The sequence below is a fragment of the Dendrobates tinctorius genome, unplaced genomic scaffold, assembly GCF_039654945.1.
Source record: "Dendrobates tinctorius isolate UK_male_01 unplaced genomic scaffold, ASM3965494v1 ptg000071l, whole genome shotgun sequence".
NCBI classification, from domain to species: domain Eukaryota; kingdom Metazoa; phylum Chordata; class Amphibia; order Anura; family Dendrobatidae; genus Dendrobates; species Dendrobates tinctorius.
This window is the reverse complement of record NW_027361739.1, coordinates 2,085,195-2,104,878: the sequence shown is the minus strand read 5'-3', so window position 1 is coordinate 2,104,878 and position 19,684 is coordinate 2,085,195. Positions and strand designations below refer to the sequence as shown.

The 19,684-nt window shown below is 42.3% G+C and overlaps 1 protein-coding gene across 6 annotated transcripts in view; it reads left to right on the top strand.

Moving 5' to 3' along the window:
- The window catches only part of TANC2 (tetratricopeptide repeat, ankyrin repeat and coiled-coil containing 2), a 621,767-nt gene that overhangs the window by 572,668 nt on the left and 29,415 nt on the right, over positions 1–19,684 (top strand). For all 6 annotated transcript variants that reach the window (XM_073582321.1, XM_073582322.1, XM_073582320.1 and 3 more), the window contains 5 exons: positions 8,900–9,021; positions 9,419–9,650; positions 11,332–11,498; positions 11,668–12,275; positions 17,803–17,911. In XM_073582321.1, coding sequence (XP_073438422.1) covers positions 8,900–9,021; positions 9,419–9,650; positions 11,332–11,498; positions 11,668–12,275; positions 17,803–17,911 — 1,238 coding nt within the window. The remainder of the gene's footprint in view (positions 1–8,899; positions 9,022–9,418; positions 9,651–11,331; positions 11,499–11,667; positions 12,276–17,802; positions 17,912–19,684) is intronic.

Sequence of the window (19,684 nt, the reverse complement as noted above, 5' to 3'; positions counted from 1 at the left end):
AGTGGTAAATGCTATAGAAAATGCAAAACGAGCAATGACCTACACAGAAGTGTATGATAGAAACCGTTCCCCGGGCATCCTTAAATGCAGGTTGATAATAATTAGAGAAGGTAAATGCAACTATGGCTGTTTTATTTATCCTCATTATAAGGCTCCCAAGGAGAAAGGCAATGTGAAGAGTACGGCATGGCAGAAAAAGAGATGCCATAGCATACTCTGCAGAGTCATGCATGTAAAAGGGATTTCCTAGGCATTTAAATCCCACATATGATAAAGCAATAGGTGGAAAATAAAACATAACTTTTAATCCGTCAATTAAAAGAGTACTAACGTGTCACCCATGTGAAAATAAAACAGCATACAAATGCTCATCTAGCGAATGGGCCCCAAACAGAGAAAAAAGGAACCCCACCTAGATGCATTAAGGATATAGATGGTCACCTATTAATCTGTTGTCTAGGTAGGCAAAACATCTAAAAGGTACAGCAATCGAGACATATTCCACTCATAAATGCCATAGCCTAATTGCACATATATGTAAATATCATGCAAAATTGTGAAAAAGAGGGTCTCTCAGGACCACAAAATACCGTGCCACATCCCTAAAGGGCCGTTTACATATAGCGATGCACCAGCGATCCGACCAGCGATCCGACCCGGTCAGGATCGCTGGTGCAACGCTAAATGATCGCTAGTGAGCTGTCACACAGGCAGATCTCACAGCGATGCAGCAGCGACGCAGCGGACAATACTCACCTTTCACACACAGCGATCCTGACGTCCTCCCGCCCGCCTCCAGCGTCGCTCGTCGTCACAGCAGCAAGCCCTAGCAGGAAGCAGACAAAGAGAAATGGAGCCGGACATTCTTGCGCGATCAGCGATGGACAGCGGGGGAGCCGGTCGGAGGTAAGTATCACACATAGCGATATCGCTATAATGTCACAAAATCGGTGACGTTATAGCGATATCGCTATGTGTAAACCCCCCCCCTTAAGGGGCTAACAATCAGCTAATCCCCAGACTCCTGCCCTAACAAGGGCAGTCCACAGCTAGCCCTAAATTGCACATTCCCTGCGCTTTCCATGTGCTAGCTGTGGACTGCCCTTGTTAGGGCAGGAGTCTGGGGATTAGCTGATTGTTAGCCCCTTAGGGATGTGTCTATTTTGTGGTCCTGAGAGACCCTCTTTTTCACAATTTTGTATGATGTTTACATATATGTGCAATTAGGCTATGGCATTTATGAGTGGAATATGTCTCGATTGCTGTACCTTTTAGATGTTTTGCCTACCTATACAACAGATTAATAGGCGACAATCTATATCCTTAATGCATCTAGGTGGGGTTCCTTTTTTTTTTTTTTTTTCTCTGTTTGGGGCCCATTCGCTAGATGAGCATTTGTATGCTGTTTTATTTTCAAATGGGTGACACATGTTAGTACTCTTTTAATTGACGGATTAAAAGTTATGTTTTATTTTCCACCTATTGCTTTATCATATATCCTATTATTTGGGTGAGATTCACTTTATGTCAATTCCTAACAGAAATTGTCTTATGCTTTATTAATGATGGCATTTAAATCCCACAAAGATCCCAAGGCCTCCTCCACATTAAGCGAAGTTGCTGAACATAACCAGGGTATATTACCTGAGGTATAGAAGGAGGAGGGAGACAGTGGGACAAGCTGTGTTCCCCTCACACCTGACTCCAAACTCTGAAATGTCCAGTAAGGCAGCTGGAACTAAAATGTGAAATGCCCAGTTAGGTAGCCTGATCTGACCTCTGAAATGCCCAGTTAGGTAGCCTGATCTGACCTCTGAAATGCCCAGTAAGGCAGCTGGAACTAAAATCTGAAATGCCCAGTTAGGTAGCCTGATCTGACCTCTGAAATGCCCAGTTAGGTAGCCTGATCTGACCTCTGAAATGCCCAGTTAGGTAGCCTGATCTGACCTCTGAAATGCCCAGTAAGGCAGCTGGAACTAAAATCTGAAATGCCCAGTTAGGTAGCCTGATCTGACCTCTGAAATGCCCAGTTAGGTAGCCTGATCTGACCTCTGAAATGCCCAGTTAGGTTGCCGAATCAGAACTTAGACATGCCCAGTTAGGGAGCGGAGCTCTGCACTCAGCATCTCCTGCCGTCCCCATACATTGTGAATGGACCCAGGGCTCATGTGCGCTGACGTCGATCCACTCTGACTGGGCATTGTAGAGCCCTGTTCTCAAGTGCAGAGGGACTCCTAGCTGTCAGGTCCCAACATTTACCAAGTTATCACCTTGTTATTTATGGGACAGCCCTTTTAACTATTTGGTTTCCTGTGGGTCCCTCTGTCTCCAGACATCATTCAGTGTCAGGGCAGGACGGAGATCTGACGGCAGCAGCGCGAGTCCAACAGTCACCTTCACATAGGTGCAGTTTTCAGTCCGATTAGCCTAACTTGCGTCTCTAGCTACTTTGGTCTTTTGAGGGTACTACACTACACCGTGTGCAGAATTATTAGGCAAGTTGTACTTGAGAGGATTCTTTTTATTATTGAATAATAACTATGTTCTCAATCAACCCAAAAGACTCATAGATATCAAAGCTTAATATTTTTGTAAGTTGGAGTGGGTTTTTTTTAGATTTGGCTATCTTAGGAGGATACAGTGCAGAATTATTAGGCAACTTAATAAAAAGCAAATATATACCCATCTCAGTATATAGAGCAACACAAAATTTAGAAATAAACATTTCTGACATTCAAAAACAAAACAAAAAAAATCAGTGACCAATATAGCCACCTTTCTTTACGATGACACTCAAAAGCCTTCCATCCATAGATTCTGTCAGTTGCTTGATCTGTTTACGATCAACATTGCGTGCCGCAGCCACCACAGCCTCCCAGACACTGTTTGGAGAGGTGTAATGTTTTCACTCCCTGTAGATCTCACATTTTATGAGGGACCACAGGTTCTCTATGGGGTTCAGATCAGGTGAACAAGGGGGCCATGCCATTATTTTTTCTTTTTTAGACCTTTACTGGCCAGCCACGCTGTGGAGTATTTGGATTCATGTGATGGAGCATTGTCCCGCATGAAAATCATGTTTTTCTTGAACAATAACAACTTCTTCCTGTACCACTGCTTGAAGAAGGTGTCTTCCAGAAACTGCAAGTAACATAGTAACATAGTTTTGAAGGCTGAAGGAAGACCTTATGTCCATCTAGTTCAGCCTATTTTTAGTGCAGCTGTTCTGCATTGTTGATCCTGGGGAAGGCAAAAAACCCACAGAGTAGAAGCCAATTTTCTCCATAGGGAAAAAAATTCCTTCCCCTAAGCTGGGTCAACCATCTGCCTATAATATTCTGTTATTCATAACCTTCTATACTGTTACTCACAAGAAAAGCATCCATTCCTTTCTTAAATTCATTTAGTGAGTTGGCCATCACCACTTCCTCAGGAAGAGAATTCCAGAGCCTCACTGATCTTACCGTGAAGAACCCTCTTCTATGCTGGTGCAGAAATTGTCTTTCCTCCAAACGAAGAGAATGCCCCCTTGTTCTTGTCACAGTCCTTGGTACAAACAGTTCATTGGAGAGATCTCTGTATTGCCCTCTGATATACTTGTACATATATATTAAGTCTCCCCTAAGTCTTCTCTTTTCTAGAGTAAATAGACCTAATTTTGATAACCTTTCTGGGTATTGTAGTGAACCAACTCCATTTATCATTTTAGTAGCCCGCCTTTGAACCCTTTCAAGTTCAGTAACGTCTTTCTTGAGCACCAGCGTCCAAAATTGCACACAATACTCCAAGTGTGGTCTGAAGAGTGATTTGTACAGAGGGAGAATTATGTTTTCATCTCGTGTCCCCAGACCTCTTCTAATGCATCCCATGGCCCTATTTGCTTTGGTGGCAGCTGCCTGACACTGAGCACTCCAATTTAGCTTCTTATTGACTAAGATGCCTAAGTCTTTTTCCATGTCTGATTTCCCCAGCAGTTTCCCATTTAGTAAGTAATTGTAGCATCTGTTTCTCCTTCCCATGTGCATAACCTTACACTTATCTGTGTTAAACCTCATTTGCCATTTTTCAGCCCAATTCTCCAATTTACTCAAATCTTTCTGTAGTTGCAAACTGTCCTCTTTTGTGTTAACTACCTTACATAGTTTTGTATCATCTGCAAATACTGATATTTTACTGTGTAAGCCATCCACTAGATCATTAATAAATATATTAAATAATAGGGGGCCCAATACAGAACCCTGTGGTACCCCACTAGTAGCCCTGGCCCAATCTGAGTATGCACCATTAATAACCACTCTTTGTTTTCTATCACTAAGCCAGCTACCTACCCATCTACACACATTTTCCCCTAGCCCAAGCTTTCTCATCTTACTTACCAATCTTGTATGTGGGACAGTGTCAAATGCTTTTGAGAAGTCGAGATAAATGACATCCAATGATTCTCCTTGGTCTATTTGAGAGCTTACATCCTCATAGAAGCTGATCAGGTTAGTTTGACCGGAGCCATCCTTCATAAATCCATGTTGATATGGAGTTAAACATTTATTAACATTGAGATATTCCATAATGGTATCCCTTAGAAACCCTTCAAAAATTTTACCCACAACAGATGTTAAGCTTATCGGCCTATAGTTTCCAGGTTCCCTTTTACACCCCTTTTTGAATATTGGTACCACATTTGCTTGCCGCCAATCAAAAGGAACAGACCCTGTTTCTATAGAGTCTTTAAATATAAGGAATAGAGGCCTGTCTATCACATTACTTAACTCCCTTAATACCAGAGGGTGAATGCCATCAGGGCCTGGTGATTTGTCAATTTTAATCTTACTAAGGCGGTTCTGCACTTCTTCCTGGGTTAGGCAGGTAATACTTAATGGGGAGTTTACATTATCACTCTGCATTTCCCCTGGCAAATCCTTTTCCTGTGTGAACACTGTTGAGAAAAAAGTATTTAAAACATTTGCTTTTCCCACATCACTCTCTATGATTTCACCCTCATTGTTCTTTAAAGGGCCGACACCATCAATTTTAATCATTTTACTGTTTATATAATTAAAGAATAGTTTGGGGTTTGTTTTACTTTCCTTAGCAATGAGTCTCTCAGTTTCCACTTTTGCTAAATGTATTTGTTTTTTACACATTTTATTTTTTTCTCTATAACTTTTTAATGCTTCTTCATTGCCTTCTTGTTTTAGCTTCCTAAATGCCTTGTTCTTGTTATTTATTACCCTTTTTACATCCTTATTTAGCCACATTGGTGTTCTCCTGTTCCTAGCCCTTTTATTTCTGTACGGTATGGCTAGCTCGCAGTGGGTGCGTAAAACTGATTTAAATATTTCCCATTTATTTTCTGTGCTTCTATTTTTGAGGACATTGTCCCAATCAATTCGAAGAAGGTCCTCTCTAAGCTGATCAAACTTTGCTTTCCTGAAATTCAGCGTTTTTGTAACCCCCTTCCAGAGCACCTTACTGAAGGACAAGTGGAATTGTATTATATTGTGGTCACTGTTCCCTAGGTGCCCATCGACTCGTACTTCTGTTATTCTATCTGGCCTGTTGCTTAAAATTAAGTCCAGAAGGGCTGTCCCTCTAGTTGGGCCCTGCACAAGTTGTGACAGATAATTATCCTTGGTCACTGACAGAAATTGGTTTCCTTTCTGAGATACACAGGTTTCAGTTTCCCAGTCTATGTCGGGGTAGTTGAAGTCCCCCATAATAATCACCTCATTGTGATTTGCTGCTTTGTCTATTTGTTTCAATTATACATTTTCAGTGGTTTCTGTAAAATTTGGTGGCTTATAATAAACCCCTATGAGGATTTTATTACTTTTCCCTCCTTGTATCTCCACCCATAGAGACTCCACCTCTTAATTTCCCTCTTGTATATCTTCTCTTAGTGTGGGCTTTAAAGTGGACTTTATATATAGACAGACTCCACCCCCTTTCCTTTTTTACGATCCCTCCTAAACAAATCATATCCTTGCAAGTTAGCCGCCCAGTCATAGCTGTCGTCTAACCATGTCTCAGTTATTCCTACTATGTCGTATTTTTCCTCATACATTACCAACTCCAGATCTTCAATCTTATTGGTCAGGCTTCTTGCGTTGGTCATCATGCAGGAAAGAAGTTTTGCTTCATTTTTCTTAGCTTCCTTCTGAGTTCCCTGTCTTGGGTCCTCTTTACCACATCTAGTATCCTTGATTAGTTTGTCCTTCTGCTGCATGTTCTTGTCTGCTGTTTTTCCTGCCATCCCCTCTTCTTCTAGTTTAAACCCCTCCTGATGAGTGTGGCAAGTCACTGGCGAATGTGTGTTTCCCAGGTTTTGTGAGGTGTATCCCGTCTATTGCGAGAAGTCCATCATGGAGGTAATTCACGCCATGGTCCAAGAATCCAAATCCTTGCTGCCTGCACCACCGTCGTAGCCAGTTGTTCACCTCTAGTATCCTATTCCATCTTCTGATGCCATGACCATCGACTGGGAGGATTGATGATAAAAAAACCTGTACGTTCCGTTCCTTTATTTTCTTCCCCAGAATTTCAAAGTCTTCGCAGATAGTTGGTAGGTCATTTCTTGCCGTGTCCTTTGTGCCTGCATGTATCAGTAAGAAAGGGTATTCGTCCTTGGATTTGAGGATAGTTGGTATCCTGTTGGCCACATCCTTGATTTTTGCTCCCAGTAGGTCTGGGAGTTGAGCTTCACTCCATCCTCAACCCAAAAAGGTCCCACAAGTTCATCTTTGATGATACCAGCCCATACCAGTACCCCACCTCCACCTTGCTGGCATCTGAGTCCATAAAACCTTAGAAAAATTAGTCTTAAGATATTTCTTGGCCCAGTCTTGACGTTATCTTATGTTTCTTGTTGAAAGGTGGTTGTTTTTCAGCCTTCCTTACCTTGGCCATGTCCCTGAGTATGGCACACCTTGTGCTTTTTGATACTCCAGTAACGTTGCAGCTCTGAAATATGGCAAAACTGGTGACAAATCGCATCTTGGCAGCTTCACGCTTGATTTTCCACAATTCATGGGCAGTTATTTTGCGCCTTTTTTTTATCAACACGCTTCTTGCGACCCTGTTGGCTATTTGCCATGAAACGCTTGATTGTTCGGTGATCACGCTTCAAAAGTTCGGCAATTTCAAGACTGCTGCATCCCTCTGCAAGACATCTCACAATTTTTGACTTTTCAGAGTCCGTCAAATCTTTCTTCGGACCCATTTTGCCAAAGGAAAGGAAGTTGCCTAATAATTAAGCACACCTTATGTAGGGTGTTGATGTCATTAGACAACACTCCTCCTCATTACAGAGATGCAAATCACCTGATTTACATAACTGGCAGTTGGCTTTCAAGCCTATACAGCTTGGAGTAGGACAACATGTATAAAAAGGATGATGTGATCAAAATACTCATTTGCCTAATAATTCTGCACCCAGTGTAATTCAGTTTTACATTCACACTATGTCATTTTATATCAAAAATTTCTATCTACATCATATACTATGTATTTGGCTATCCTGTATTCTGATAGAGCATGGCTCACTGGTGATGCTACTGGCCTGTTATTCCTGCTCCCGTCGGATGTCCCTCACACTCTGAGGCACTTTGTCTTTATGTACTTTTTCTTTATTATTTGTCTAAATAAAAATATTGTTTTTAAAATTGATTTATTGTCACTCACGTGTATCCCTACAGTCACATTTGTGAATTGCTGGTGGTGGTACCCTTGATTCTGACAATTCAATGTAACATATATATGTCTTAAAGGAGCCAAATTTGAATACACCTTTTCAACTTGTAGTTTAGCTACATGGAGAAAATGGCGGTTTAGTCTCCCTGCAGCCACTCGCTTCTAGTCATCGTGGGGGAGCAGGGAACAGTCACTGCTCACTACGAGTGAGTGCAGCTGTAATCACTACCCTGCACAATAACTGAATTAAACAAAACTCAAGGAAAAATGCACCAAATTAAATATTTGGTAAGATATTATAAAATGAAAAATTCAATATAAATTATGCACTCATGGATGATAGTAAAGGACAACTCGGAAAAAATGAATGAAAAACCAACGAAACAAACCGAATCAATGTCCAATAATTAACAAAATTTATTAGAAAATGTGAGGGACAATAAAAAAGGGGCGGAAAACCAATTCCAAGGAAAGGGGCACAACACAGGAGACACTAGAATATATCCATAAAAGCCAAATTGGACAACACATCAAATTTACATAAAAGCACAATCATGTGCAGTACGTGAGGTACAGATTAAAGTGCAAATGCATACAAAAGTATGTGCCAAAATAGAATAAGGCTGGTAAATAATAATGATAAGGTGCAAGTGAATTAAATTCAGTACCAGTGCATCAGCAGATTTGTCACACATGGCAGGAGACCTAATAAATCACTGTAGGATATTATGAAGGAAAAAATAATACATACTGTAACAATTAGGTTTCTAGAATGAATCACATAGTGCTAAAACCTCATGTGCTTATGGAGTCCCCAGGATGCGCCCACCCCGACGAGCGTTTCAATGTTGCCTTCGTCAGGGTGTGCAGTGTGTGTGCAGCATGTAGCAGGCCTTCAATCAAAGTATCTGGAGGATTACAGCTGCACTCACAGTATAGTGATCGGTGACTGTAAAAAAAAACCAAAATCCCTGCACTGCTCCATTGACTGAAAGAGGGCGGCTACTGGGGAAATAAAATATAATTTCCTCCCTGTTGCCGCATACCCAGAGTTTTACACTCTATTTATCTGCATATTACTACTATTCTTACGGGTACAAATAGCCTTTCTAGACAGGACAGACTATCTTTAATGGGGTCTCACACTGTAGCGCTGCTCTTTATATTTGGATGTAATACGTTCTGATGTATCTTTCTCTCTTTCCATACTCAGATTCGGAGGCTAATCGAGAATTGGCACAGACAGGACATTCTGGTATCTCTAGTGGTAGCTGCCCTGGAACTCCTGAGATGCGGAGGAGGCAAGAAGAAGCCATGCGGAGGATAGCAGCACAGGTATGCCACTAGAGAATACCTTCTCAATTATGCCACATCTTAAAATAATAATTGTGGAATGAAGGAGGACGTAGCTGAATATTAGCCCCACATTTTTCTCACACGACCTCTTGCTTATCATCGTATCTTGTCTTCCTCTTTACTTGCGCACAACGTCCTCTGCATTCAAGGACCAGTTAGCGGGTGACATCCCCAGCATTGTCCTGGTGCTTGTTAGGCAGTGTACTATTTAACGAGCGACCATGAATTGAGATGACTGCGCGCTGATAGACTGGGTGCGGAGGGGAGCAAATTATATTACATGGATTTGGTCAGGAGCAGATGGACTGTCATATTGTATTATGTTTTTGTAATCATTAATTTATTCTTTTCTGTGTCGTCTGCTTTCCTCCTTTAGGTGGTGGCATATCACTACTGCCAGGCTGACAACGCGTACACGTGCCTAGTGCCTGAATTTGTTCACAACGTGGCTGCTCTTCTGTGCCGTGCACCCCAGCTAGTGGCTTATCGAGAGCAGCTCCTACGTGAGCCACATCTACAGAGTCTGCTTAGTCTAAGATCCTGCGTGCAAGACCCGGCTGCATCTTTTCGAAGGGGAGTTCTTGAGCCACTTGAAAATCTATACAAGGGTAAATGATTGGGTTTTTTTTTTAACTTCCCTGAACCATAGTTAAAGGGGTTACCTTATCAATGCATATAACACTTCTACATGCACTCATAGAAGTTAATGGAGCTGTGATTACACCACATAGGAGACTTAAGAACCCATAATGTTGATGGAGGGGCCCTGTGGTGGGATTACAGTGATCATAGATTTGTCATTCTTGCTGTTGATAGATCAGTGAAATTATTTTTTTCTTAATAGTGATGAGCGAACATGCTCGGATAAGGTGTTATCCGAAAATGCTTGTGTGCTACCTGAATGTTTTCAGCGTGCTCGAAAAATATGTTCAAGTCACTTAGCTGCATGTCTCGTGGCTGTTAGACAGCCCCAACACATGCAGAGATTACCTGTTTGTTAGACAATCTCCGCATGTGTTGCAGCTCTCTCGAGACATGCAGGCTCTGAGACTCGAACGTACTATTCGAGCACACCGAAGACACTCGGTCAGCACACGAGCATGCTCAGATAACACCTTATCTGAGCACGTTCGCTCATCACTACTTATTAATTTGTTACAAACCCAATGTATTTTTTTTTTTAAATTGTAATTTTTATTGAAATACATTTTTCAATTTTTACAGGAAAAGAAAAAAAAGTAGCCATTTTAAATTTTTCATTATCATTTATAGGTTGGCAACCAACCTTATTCTATAAATTCTTTATTTCACGAACAAACAAACACACAGATTCAGACAAAAGGAAAAGGGAGGGATATGATATGGAATGTTCTGCCATATTAATATCCATCTCATAGAGGTCATATATTTACCATGGCCCAAAAGGAATCCCAAGGAGACCAAAAAAGATTAAACCTCTTTACAATATTGTCATTAAGGGCTGCCCGGTACTCAAAATTCCTGATATCCTTGATGCGAGAATATAGATCTAGCTGGGACAACCCTAATGTATTTGTTTTTTTTCCAAAGAGCCCCTTCCCCATTTTATGTAATCACTATTGTCATATACAGCCTCTGCTTCCTTCTCTTCCTCAATTTCAACACCTATTAAATTACTCTACGTGGCAAACCTGAATCCACCATTCTAGAGATCATAGGGGTCCCAAGGAAGAGACCCCCACTTGTAATTGTACATCACCTATCCTGCCAGCCCGGTGCTGAAATTGCCTGGTATTTTAAGGCACCCATATACCTTAGACTAACCTCTGCCAAAACCGCTGATATTGACGGGTTCAGACAACAGTTTGTGTATATGGGTCCCCGACAGATGTCCTCAGGAGAGATAAGGATCCAGCATGTCTGATTTCTAGACATATCTATCAGCGGTTCTTTATTAGGGAACATGGTAGCGCTCAGGTGAGTGGATGAGAAAGAGAGCTGCCGACCAAACGATCGGATGAACCATAATTTAGACGACAGCTTTCTTGACGTTCCACTATGTCATCTGGCATCCGTCCACAAGGCTGATTTGGTTAACATGGGCACAGCTGACTAATACTGTTATTTTGGACAAGAGAGTACAGAGATCAGGCAGTCATAGCCCCTCATTTGACCTGTAAACCGCGCTGCGGGATTAATTAAACTGCTCAGCATCTGGATGTTTCCTTGCCAGACATACTTACAGAAATACAGATTTGGCAATTAGTGTTCATTTAATGACTTTTTGTTTTTACTTTGACATTCATTTAGAGAGAAAGATTCCAGATGAAGATTACATTATCCTGATCGATGGGCTGAATGAAGCCGAGTTCCACAAGCCAGATTACGGAGATACCATTGTGTCCTTTTTAAGCAAGATGATAGGAAAATTCCCTCGCTGGTTGAAGCTGATTGTTACTGTGAGGACCACCCTACAGGTGGGTTAGACGTTTCTTACCATTCTATCTCATGGTCTTGATATTTATCCACATGTTCTGGATTTGGCCTCCTGTTACAACCACAAACTACATAAATCGTCAGAATAATCCCTAACTATTTGTCCATCTTTGATTCTCCTATGTATTATCTTTTATTGTCCACTAACAGGAAATCACCAAACTTCTTCCCTTCCACCGAATTTTCTTGGATCGATTAGAAGAAAATGAGGCCATTGATCAGGATCTTCAGGCATATATCCTGCAACGTATACACAGCAGTTCCGAAATCCAGAATAATATCTCACTCAATGGAAAAATGGACAACACCACATTTGGAAAACTTAGTTCCCACCTTAAGACCTTAAGCCAAGGTTCCTACCTATACCTTAAGCTTACGTTTGACCTCATAGAGAAGGGCTACTTGGTTCTTAAGAGCTCCAGCTACAAAGTGGTTCCCGTGTCACTGTCTGAGGTGTATCTCCTGCAGTGTAATATGAGGTTCCCAACACAATCCTCCTTTGAGCGGGCCCTTCCTCTTCTCAATGTTGCTGTGGCCTCTCTCCACCCATTGACAGATGAGCACATCTTCCAGGCCATCAATGCGGGCAGTGTGGATGGAGGTCTGGAGTGGGAGGATTTTCAGCAGCGCATGGAGAACCTTTCCATGTTCTTGATTAAGAGGAGGGACCTGACCCGTATGTTTGTTCATCCATCCTTCAGAGAATGGTTAATATGGAGAGAAGATGGAGAGAAAACCAAGTTTCTTTGTGATCCCAGGTAATGCTGACTTATAAGATTTTCGACAAACATTTAAAGGGGTTGTCCGAGCATAAGATATTGGTGACGTATCCCATCAAAATAAGTCATCATTATCAGATCAGTGGTACTCCACTGATCAACCATTAATAGCTTTGGTGTTGGTTCAATATCAAATTGAACACACTGCAAAGTGCAGGTCCATTTAATGTGTAGCGGACACTGCCGAGTACTGCAGAATAGCTCCTATTCCAGCCTAAGGATACAACATCGATATCTTATGACTAGACAATCCCTTTAAATTGTGTTATTTAAATGTTTTCCCCATAATTAAGTTGCTAGATAAAGACTTGGCATACTTATACTAGGATTAGATCTGTCATTACTAATCTTACAACCACAGTGGGGATTCAGAATAATTATTCCTCTCCTCGTGAATTCCTACATCCATTCCTGTACCAAGGGCATTTGGTGTTTGGGTCTGTACAGTGTTCCGTAGTTCTCTAATTCAAAAGTACCAGGTCATGGTGCTGGTGCTTGCTGCCAAGAGACACATTTTTGATGCAGCAATGTCTAAAGCAAATACTTGAAGTGGATGTTCACTAATAGGACAACCCCTTCTTGATCAAAATGTTTGGCCCCCATAAAATAATAAAGCTTATACTCCCCTCCCATCTTGTCGGCACTGGATCTCCCAGTTGTTGTGATAACGTGGTGCCCGGCCCCCAATCAGTGCCACGTCACTGTCCCCACCTTCGGACAAATCGAATATGAAGAGGAAGCCCGGGCTGCAGCTAATCTCTGACATCCTCTTCCTGTTCAATTCAAAAGTAGGCGGGGACAGCAACGCCAACACTGATTGGGTGCCGTCATCACATGTCACAACAACAGCACGAGAGTGCAGACACCATCGGTACGGCGCCGACACGGGAGATGAGTATAAGCTTTATCATTTTATGAGGGTCAATCGTGGGGTGTGAGAGTATGCACATACCCTTAGGGGGTGGTTTCAAGCACTATTTGTTTTTGTGGTGGGAGGGGAAGGAAAACCACTGCAATTTAGGTAGCCAAAGTTAGAAGTGTATTCAAGAAACGCCCTCACATTAACTTTTAGAGCACTGAACATAATCGGCAAGTGATATATGCTATAGCAAGTGTGATGACGCCCCCTGGTTTGTGCACACGTCACGTTGTGTCTGCAGCAGGGGTCACACAGCTCTGCTAGAAATATACTTATGACTATACAGTGACTGGGGCCACGATGAGAACCTCAGTGCACATTGTAAATACTCATAGAAGTATAAGCTGCATTAGCAAAATTGACTTGTGTACACTTTTTGTTGGGTTTTATACCAAATCTACACATATGAAATGGCCAGCGATGTGCTGTCATTATTGTTCTAGGGTTTCCTCCATAGAGACAATCACAGCAATATTATTGTTATTAAATTGAGTATATGAACTTCTATCAATCCATCTGATCCTCCTTGTATTGGGCCTTGATTGCTGGGTATCGAGCACATTATGTAATGACGGGAGATGAGCAGATGTAGTGCCACTAATTAATGCTATGACTATAGCAATGCAGACTCTCCCATCCTTCTATTCGTGTCCTAATATTATACATCTCTCTCTAGCCATTCATATATGTCCTGATGCGTATGTATGTATGTATGTACAGTCATATGTTAAAGTTTGGGCACCCCTATTAATGTTAACCTTTTTTCTTTATAACAATTTTGTTTTTTGCATGAGCTATTTCAGTTTCATATATCTAATAACTGATGGACTCAGTTATATTTCTGGATTCAAATGAGGTTTATTGTATTAACAGAAAATGTGCAATCTGCATTTAAACAAAATTTAACTGGTGCAAAAGTATGGGCACCCTTATCATTTTCTTGATTTGAACACTCCTAACTACTTTTTACTGACTTCCTGAAGCACTAAATTGGTTTTGTAACCTCATTGAGCTTTGAACTTCATAACCAGGTGTATCAAATCATGAGAAAAGGTATTTAAGGTGGCCACTTGCAAGTAGTTCTCCTATTTGATTCTCCTATGAAGAGTGGCATCATGGGCTCCTCAAAACAACTCTCAAATGATCTGAAGACAAAGATTATTCAACATAGCTTTTCAGGGGAAGGATACAAAAAGTTGTCTCAGAGATTTAACCTGTCAGTTTCCACTGTGAGGAACATAGTAAGGAAATGGAAGAACACAGGTACAGTTCTTGTTAAGCCCAGAAGTGGCAGGCCAAGAAAAATATCAGAAAGGCAGAGAAGAAGAATGGTGAGAACAGTCAAGGACAATCCACAGACCACCTCCAAAGACCTGCAGCATCATCTTGCTGCAGATGGTGTCACTGTGCATCGGTCAACAATACAGCGCACTTTGCACAAGGAGAAGCTGTATGGGAGAGTGATGGGAAAGAAGCCGTTTCTGCAAGCACGCCACAAACAGATTCGCCTAAGGTATGCAAAAGCACATTTGGACAAGCCAGTTACATTTTGGAAGAAGGTCCTGTGGACTGATGAAACAAAGATTGAGTTGTTTGGTCATACAAAAAGGCGTTATGCATGGAGGCTATAAAACACAGCATCCCAAGAAAAATACTTGCTACCCACAGTAAAATTTGGTGGAGGTTCCATCATGCTTTGGGGCTGTGTGGCCAATGCCGGCACCGGGAATCTTGTTAAAGTTGAGGGCCGCATGGATTCAACTCAGTATCAGCAGATTCTTGACAATAATGTGCAAGAATCAGTGACGAAGTTGAAGTTACGCAGGGGATGGATATTTCAGCAAGACAATGATCCAAAACACCTCTCCAAATCTACTCAGGCATTCATGCAGAGGAACAATTACAATGTTCTGGAATGGCCATCCCAGTCCCCAGACCTGAATATCATTGAACATCTGTGGAATGATTTGAAGTGGGCTGTCCATGCTCGGCGACCATCAAACTTAACTGAACTGGAATTGTTTTGTAAACAGGAATGGTCACAAATACCTTCATCCAGGATCCAGGAACTCATTAATAGCTACAGGAAGCGACTAGAGGCTGTTATTTTTGCAAAAGGAGGATCTACGAAATATTAATGTCACTTTTATGTTGAGGTGCCCATACTTTTGCACCGGTCAAATTTTGTTTAAATGCAGATTGCACATTTTCTGTTAGTACAATAAACCTCATTTGAATCCAGAAATATAGCTGAGTCCATCAGTTATTAGATATATGAAACTGAAATAGCTGTTGCAAAAAACAAAATTGTTATAAAGAAAAAAGGTTAACATTAATAGGGGTGCCCAAACTTTAACATATGACTGTATGTGTGTGTGTGTGTGTGTGTATATATATATATATATATATATATATATATATATATATATATATATATATATATATACTGTCATGGCCAAAAGTTTTGAGAATGACACAAATATTATATTTTCACATGATCTGCTGGCCTCTGGTTTTTATGTGTGTTTGTCAGATGTTTTTATCACATACAGAAATATAATTGCAATCATATTATGAGTAGCAAAAGGTTATATTGACAGTTAGAATGAGTAATGCAGCAAGTCAATATTTGCAGTGTTGACCCTTCTTCTTCAGGACCTCAGCAATTCTCCCTGGCATGCTCTCAATCAACTTCTGGATCAAATCCTGACTGATAGCAGTCCATTCTTGCAAAATCAATGCTTTTATTTTGTCTGAATTTGAAGGTTTTTGTTTGTCCACCCGTCTCTTGATGATTGACCACAAGTTCTCAATGGGATTAAGATCTGGGGAGTTTCCAGGCCATGGTCCCAAAATCTCTATGTTTTGTTCCCTGAGCCATTTAGTTATCACCTTTGCTTTATGCATCATGTTGAAAAAGGCATTGTTGATCGCCAAACTGCTCTTGGACGATTGGGAGAAGTTGCTCTTGGAGGACATTCTGGTACCATTCTTTATTCATGGCTGTGTTTTTAGGCAAGACTGAGAGAGAGCCCATTCCCTTGGCTGAGAAGCAACCCCACACATGAATGTTTTCAGGATGCTTGACAGTTGGCATGAGACAAGACTGGTGGTAGCGCTCACCTGGTCTTCTCTGAATAAGCCGTTTTCCAGATGTCCCAAACAATCGAAAAGGGGATTCATCAGAGAAAATGACTTTACCCCAGTCCTCAGCAGTCCACTCCCTGTACCTCTTGCAGAATATCAGTCTGTCCATGATGTTTTTCCTGGAGAGAAGTGGCTTCTTTGCTGCCCTCCTTGAGACCAGGCCTTGCTCCAAGAGTCTCCACCTCACAGTGCGTGCAGATGCACTCACACCTGCCTGCTGCCATTCCTGAGCAAGCACTGCACTGCTGGTAGCCCGATCCTGCAGCTGAAACACTTTTAAGAGACGGTCCTGGTGCTTGCTGATCTTTCTTGGGCGCCCTGGAGCCTTTTTGGCAACAAGGGAACCCTTCTCCTTGAAGTTCTTGATGATGCGATAGATTGTTGACTGAGGTGCAATCTTTCTAGCTGCGATACTCTTCCCTGTTAGGCCATTTTTGTGCAGTGCAATGATGACTGCACGTGTTTCTTTAGAGATAACCATGGTTAACAGAAGAGAAACAATGATGCCAAGCACCAGCCTCCTTTTAAAGTGTCCAGTGGTGTCATTCTTGCTTAATCATGACAGATTGATCTCCAGCCCTGTCCTCATCAACACCCACACCTGTGTTAATGGAGCAATCACTGAAACGATGTTAGCTGGTCCTTTTAAGGCAGGGCTGCAATGATGTTGAAATGTGTTTTGGGGGATAAAGTTCATTTTCTAGGCAAATATTGACTTTGCAAGTAATTGCTGTTAAGCTGATCACTCTTTACAACATTCTGGAGTATATGCAAATTGCCATTAGAAAAAATGAAGCAGTAGACTTTGTAAAAATTAATATTTGTGTCATTCTCAAAACTTTTGGCCATGACTGTATAAAACATGTATGTATGTATCCCTGTCCCTAGCCCTCACAGTGTGTGTGTATGTGTGTGCGTATATATATATATATAAGTATATGTGTGTGTGTATGTATGTGTATATATATATATATATATATATATATATATATATATATATATATATATATATATATATGTGTGTGTGTGTATGATATATAATTTTATATATATACACTCAGGTAACGTATGCAACAGAGCCATATATAGCTGAAGGAGACGTCGTCTTGGCGCAGGATTTATTTAAGCTATTCATATGTGACCTGCTATATAAATATATATAATTTGTGTGTACACACAGCAGGTCACATATGAACAGCTTCAGTAAATCCTGTGCTAAGACGACGTTTCCTGCAGCTATATATGGCTGTTGTATACGTTACCTGAGTCATCCTGGAGAGCGGACGACCGGCCGAGAAATGGAGTGTACTCTGGTCTACTCAAACTCCCTGTTGTGTTAATGGCCGTAATGGTCACACCAGCAGCCTGGTGCCTGACTCCATGTACCGCCATGCTGAGCTGCTGGTGGATGTAAGTGATAACCGTACATGTTGTCCTCAGGAGCGGACATATCCTGCTGGCCTTCTGGTTCTCTCGTCAGGAGGGGAAGCTGAACCGGCAACAGACCATCGAGCTTGGCCATCACATCCTGAAAGCACATATCTTCAAGGTACGGAGCTGGGAGTCTGTTCACATTCACTTCAGATGTGTTTTACATATATGTAACCTTGACTTCTATTACATTGATTGGAATCTCCTCAAGTGCAGAAATAAGACCATGGTGACATTCCATGGTGTGATCTTATAAGACATTCTTCATTTACATTGATACAATGAGTGTTAGACACCGTGCCAGTGTTCTCCATGGCCACTTGTCACATTATTGTGTGCAATGTCTCATGTCGTGGTCGGTAAATGAGCACTGTGACCTGCAGTGTGACTACTGACAACATGTACGTTATGCCGGCAGCAGGGTTTAGGTACTAGTCATAACTTATGAAGAGAATATTTAGGTGTGAGGTAATATACATATAAGCAGCCTAGCCCTATTCAGAGAGGAAGTGGACAGGAAGTCTAGCGCCACCTATTGTACGTAGAAATCCTAAAAGTTAGAGGGTGTCCAGTCTTAAACTGTTAAGCAACAAGTCTGCAGTTGCTGTATGTGACTGCAGACTTGTGAATCCTGTGAGGATTCTCTGGCCACATTCTGATTAGACTGTTTCTTGCCTCTCTTAATACACTTATGTAAGGGGGAAGACCGGACCGTGGGTACCTGCATGCCGGGTCCAAAACTGAAAAGGCTGCATCCCCTGTTCCCGGGGGGGAAGCCTGAGAGTGGCAGACCTCCCCCTTTTGCTTGAAGGAAACGCTCGCGAGGCGGACCTTCCTAGAGACCAAGGAGGGCGGGGAGAGACAGGAAAAAAGCACGCGCAGCAGCGGACAGATAAAAGGGAAAAGCGCGCGAAACAGGTGCTCTTGGCGCCAACCCAGAGCAGCACGCAGGAGAGCGGTATGCGGCATGCTCTTCTTCCCCTTTCCCCACCAGAGCGTACCGGCGCTGCAGCGGGGCTCCACCATCTACAGAGGGACCACTGCCAAGAGAGAAGCCGGGAGTGCTGTGACAGCCCAGAAAGAGAGGGACTGCGGTGCTCGGGAAAGCCGTCTGAGCAGCAGCCAGGGGGAGAAGTACTCCGTCTGGAGGGCACCAGCAGAGTGCAAGCCCAAGCCAGTGCCCCAGGAGAGAGAAGGGCCAGGCCTGCAGTAGAAGCCAGAGAGCACCAGCGTCTCTCAGGTCAGCGTCCGCTGTCGCCTGCCACCAATAGCGGGGACCAGAGAGGGAGAGACATGCAGTTTGTGCCCAGTGACCACCATAAGCAAGGTGCCAGATACGTCCGGCCCGTGAGTACCGCGCGTGTGCCGCCTGAAAGAGACCGGGTGCGTGACCGTTATCTACACTCTGATGTTGCCAGCTAATAATTGCCCTGAGACTTGTGACCTGACTTCATTAGTGATTTTAGTTGCAGAGCCACGTTGGACTCGTACAGGACTGTGGCCCGTACCCTTGTCAGCCACTGCAGTATATGGACTAGGTGCAGTGCAAGGTACCAGAGACTGACCACTGTCATCAGAAGACGTTGTTGTTGTTTACCAGACCCCATTGGAAAGGACACCGCGCCAGCCGTTGTCAGCGCTATTCACTTCATGGACTGAGGAACCAGTGACTTTCATCGGAACCGCCGTGATCTGTACCGTTCTTCTACTCACCATATCCTTTTCCATTTATACAGTCACATGTTCCAAAAAATATAAGTTCATGTAGTTCATCTGTCTTAAGTAAACCTTATGGTATTGTAAAAGGTGATTTCCTCATACCGTAATTACTGTTTCACCTTCCTGGGATCATAGTGGCAGCGGTTAGTTGCCTCCTCTTCTGTTATTGGGA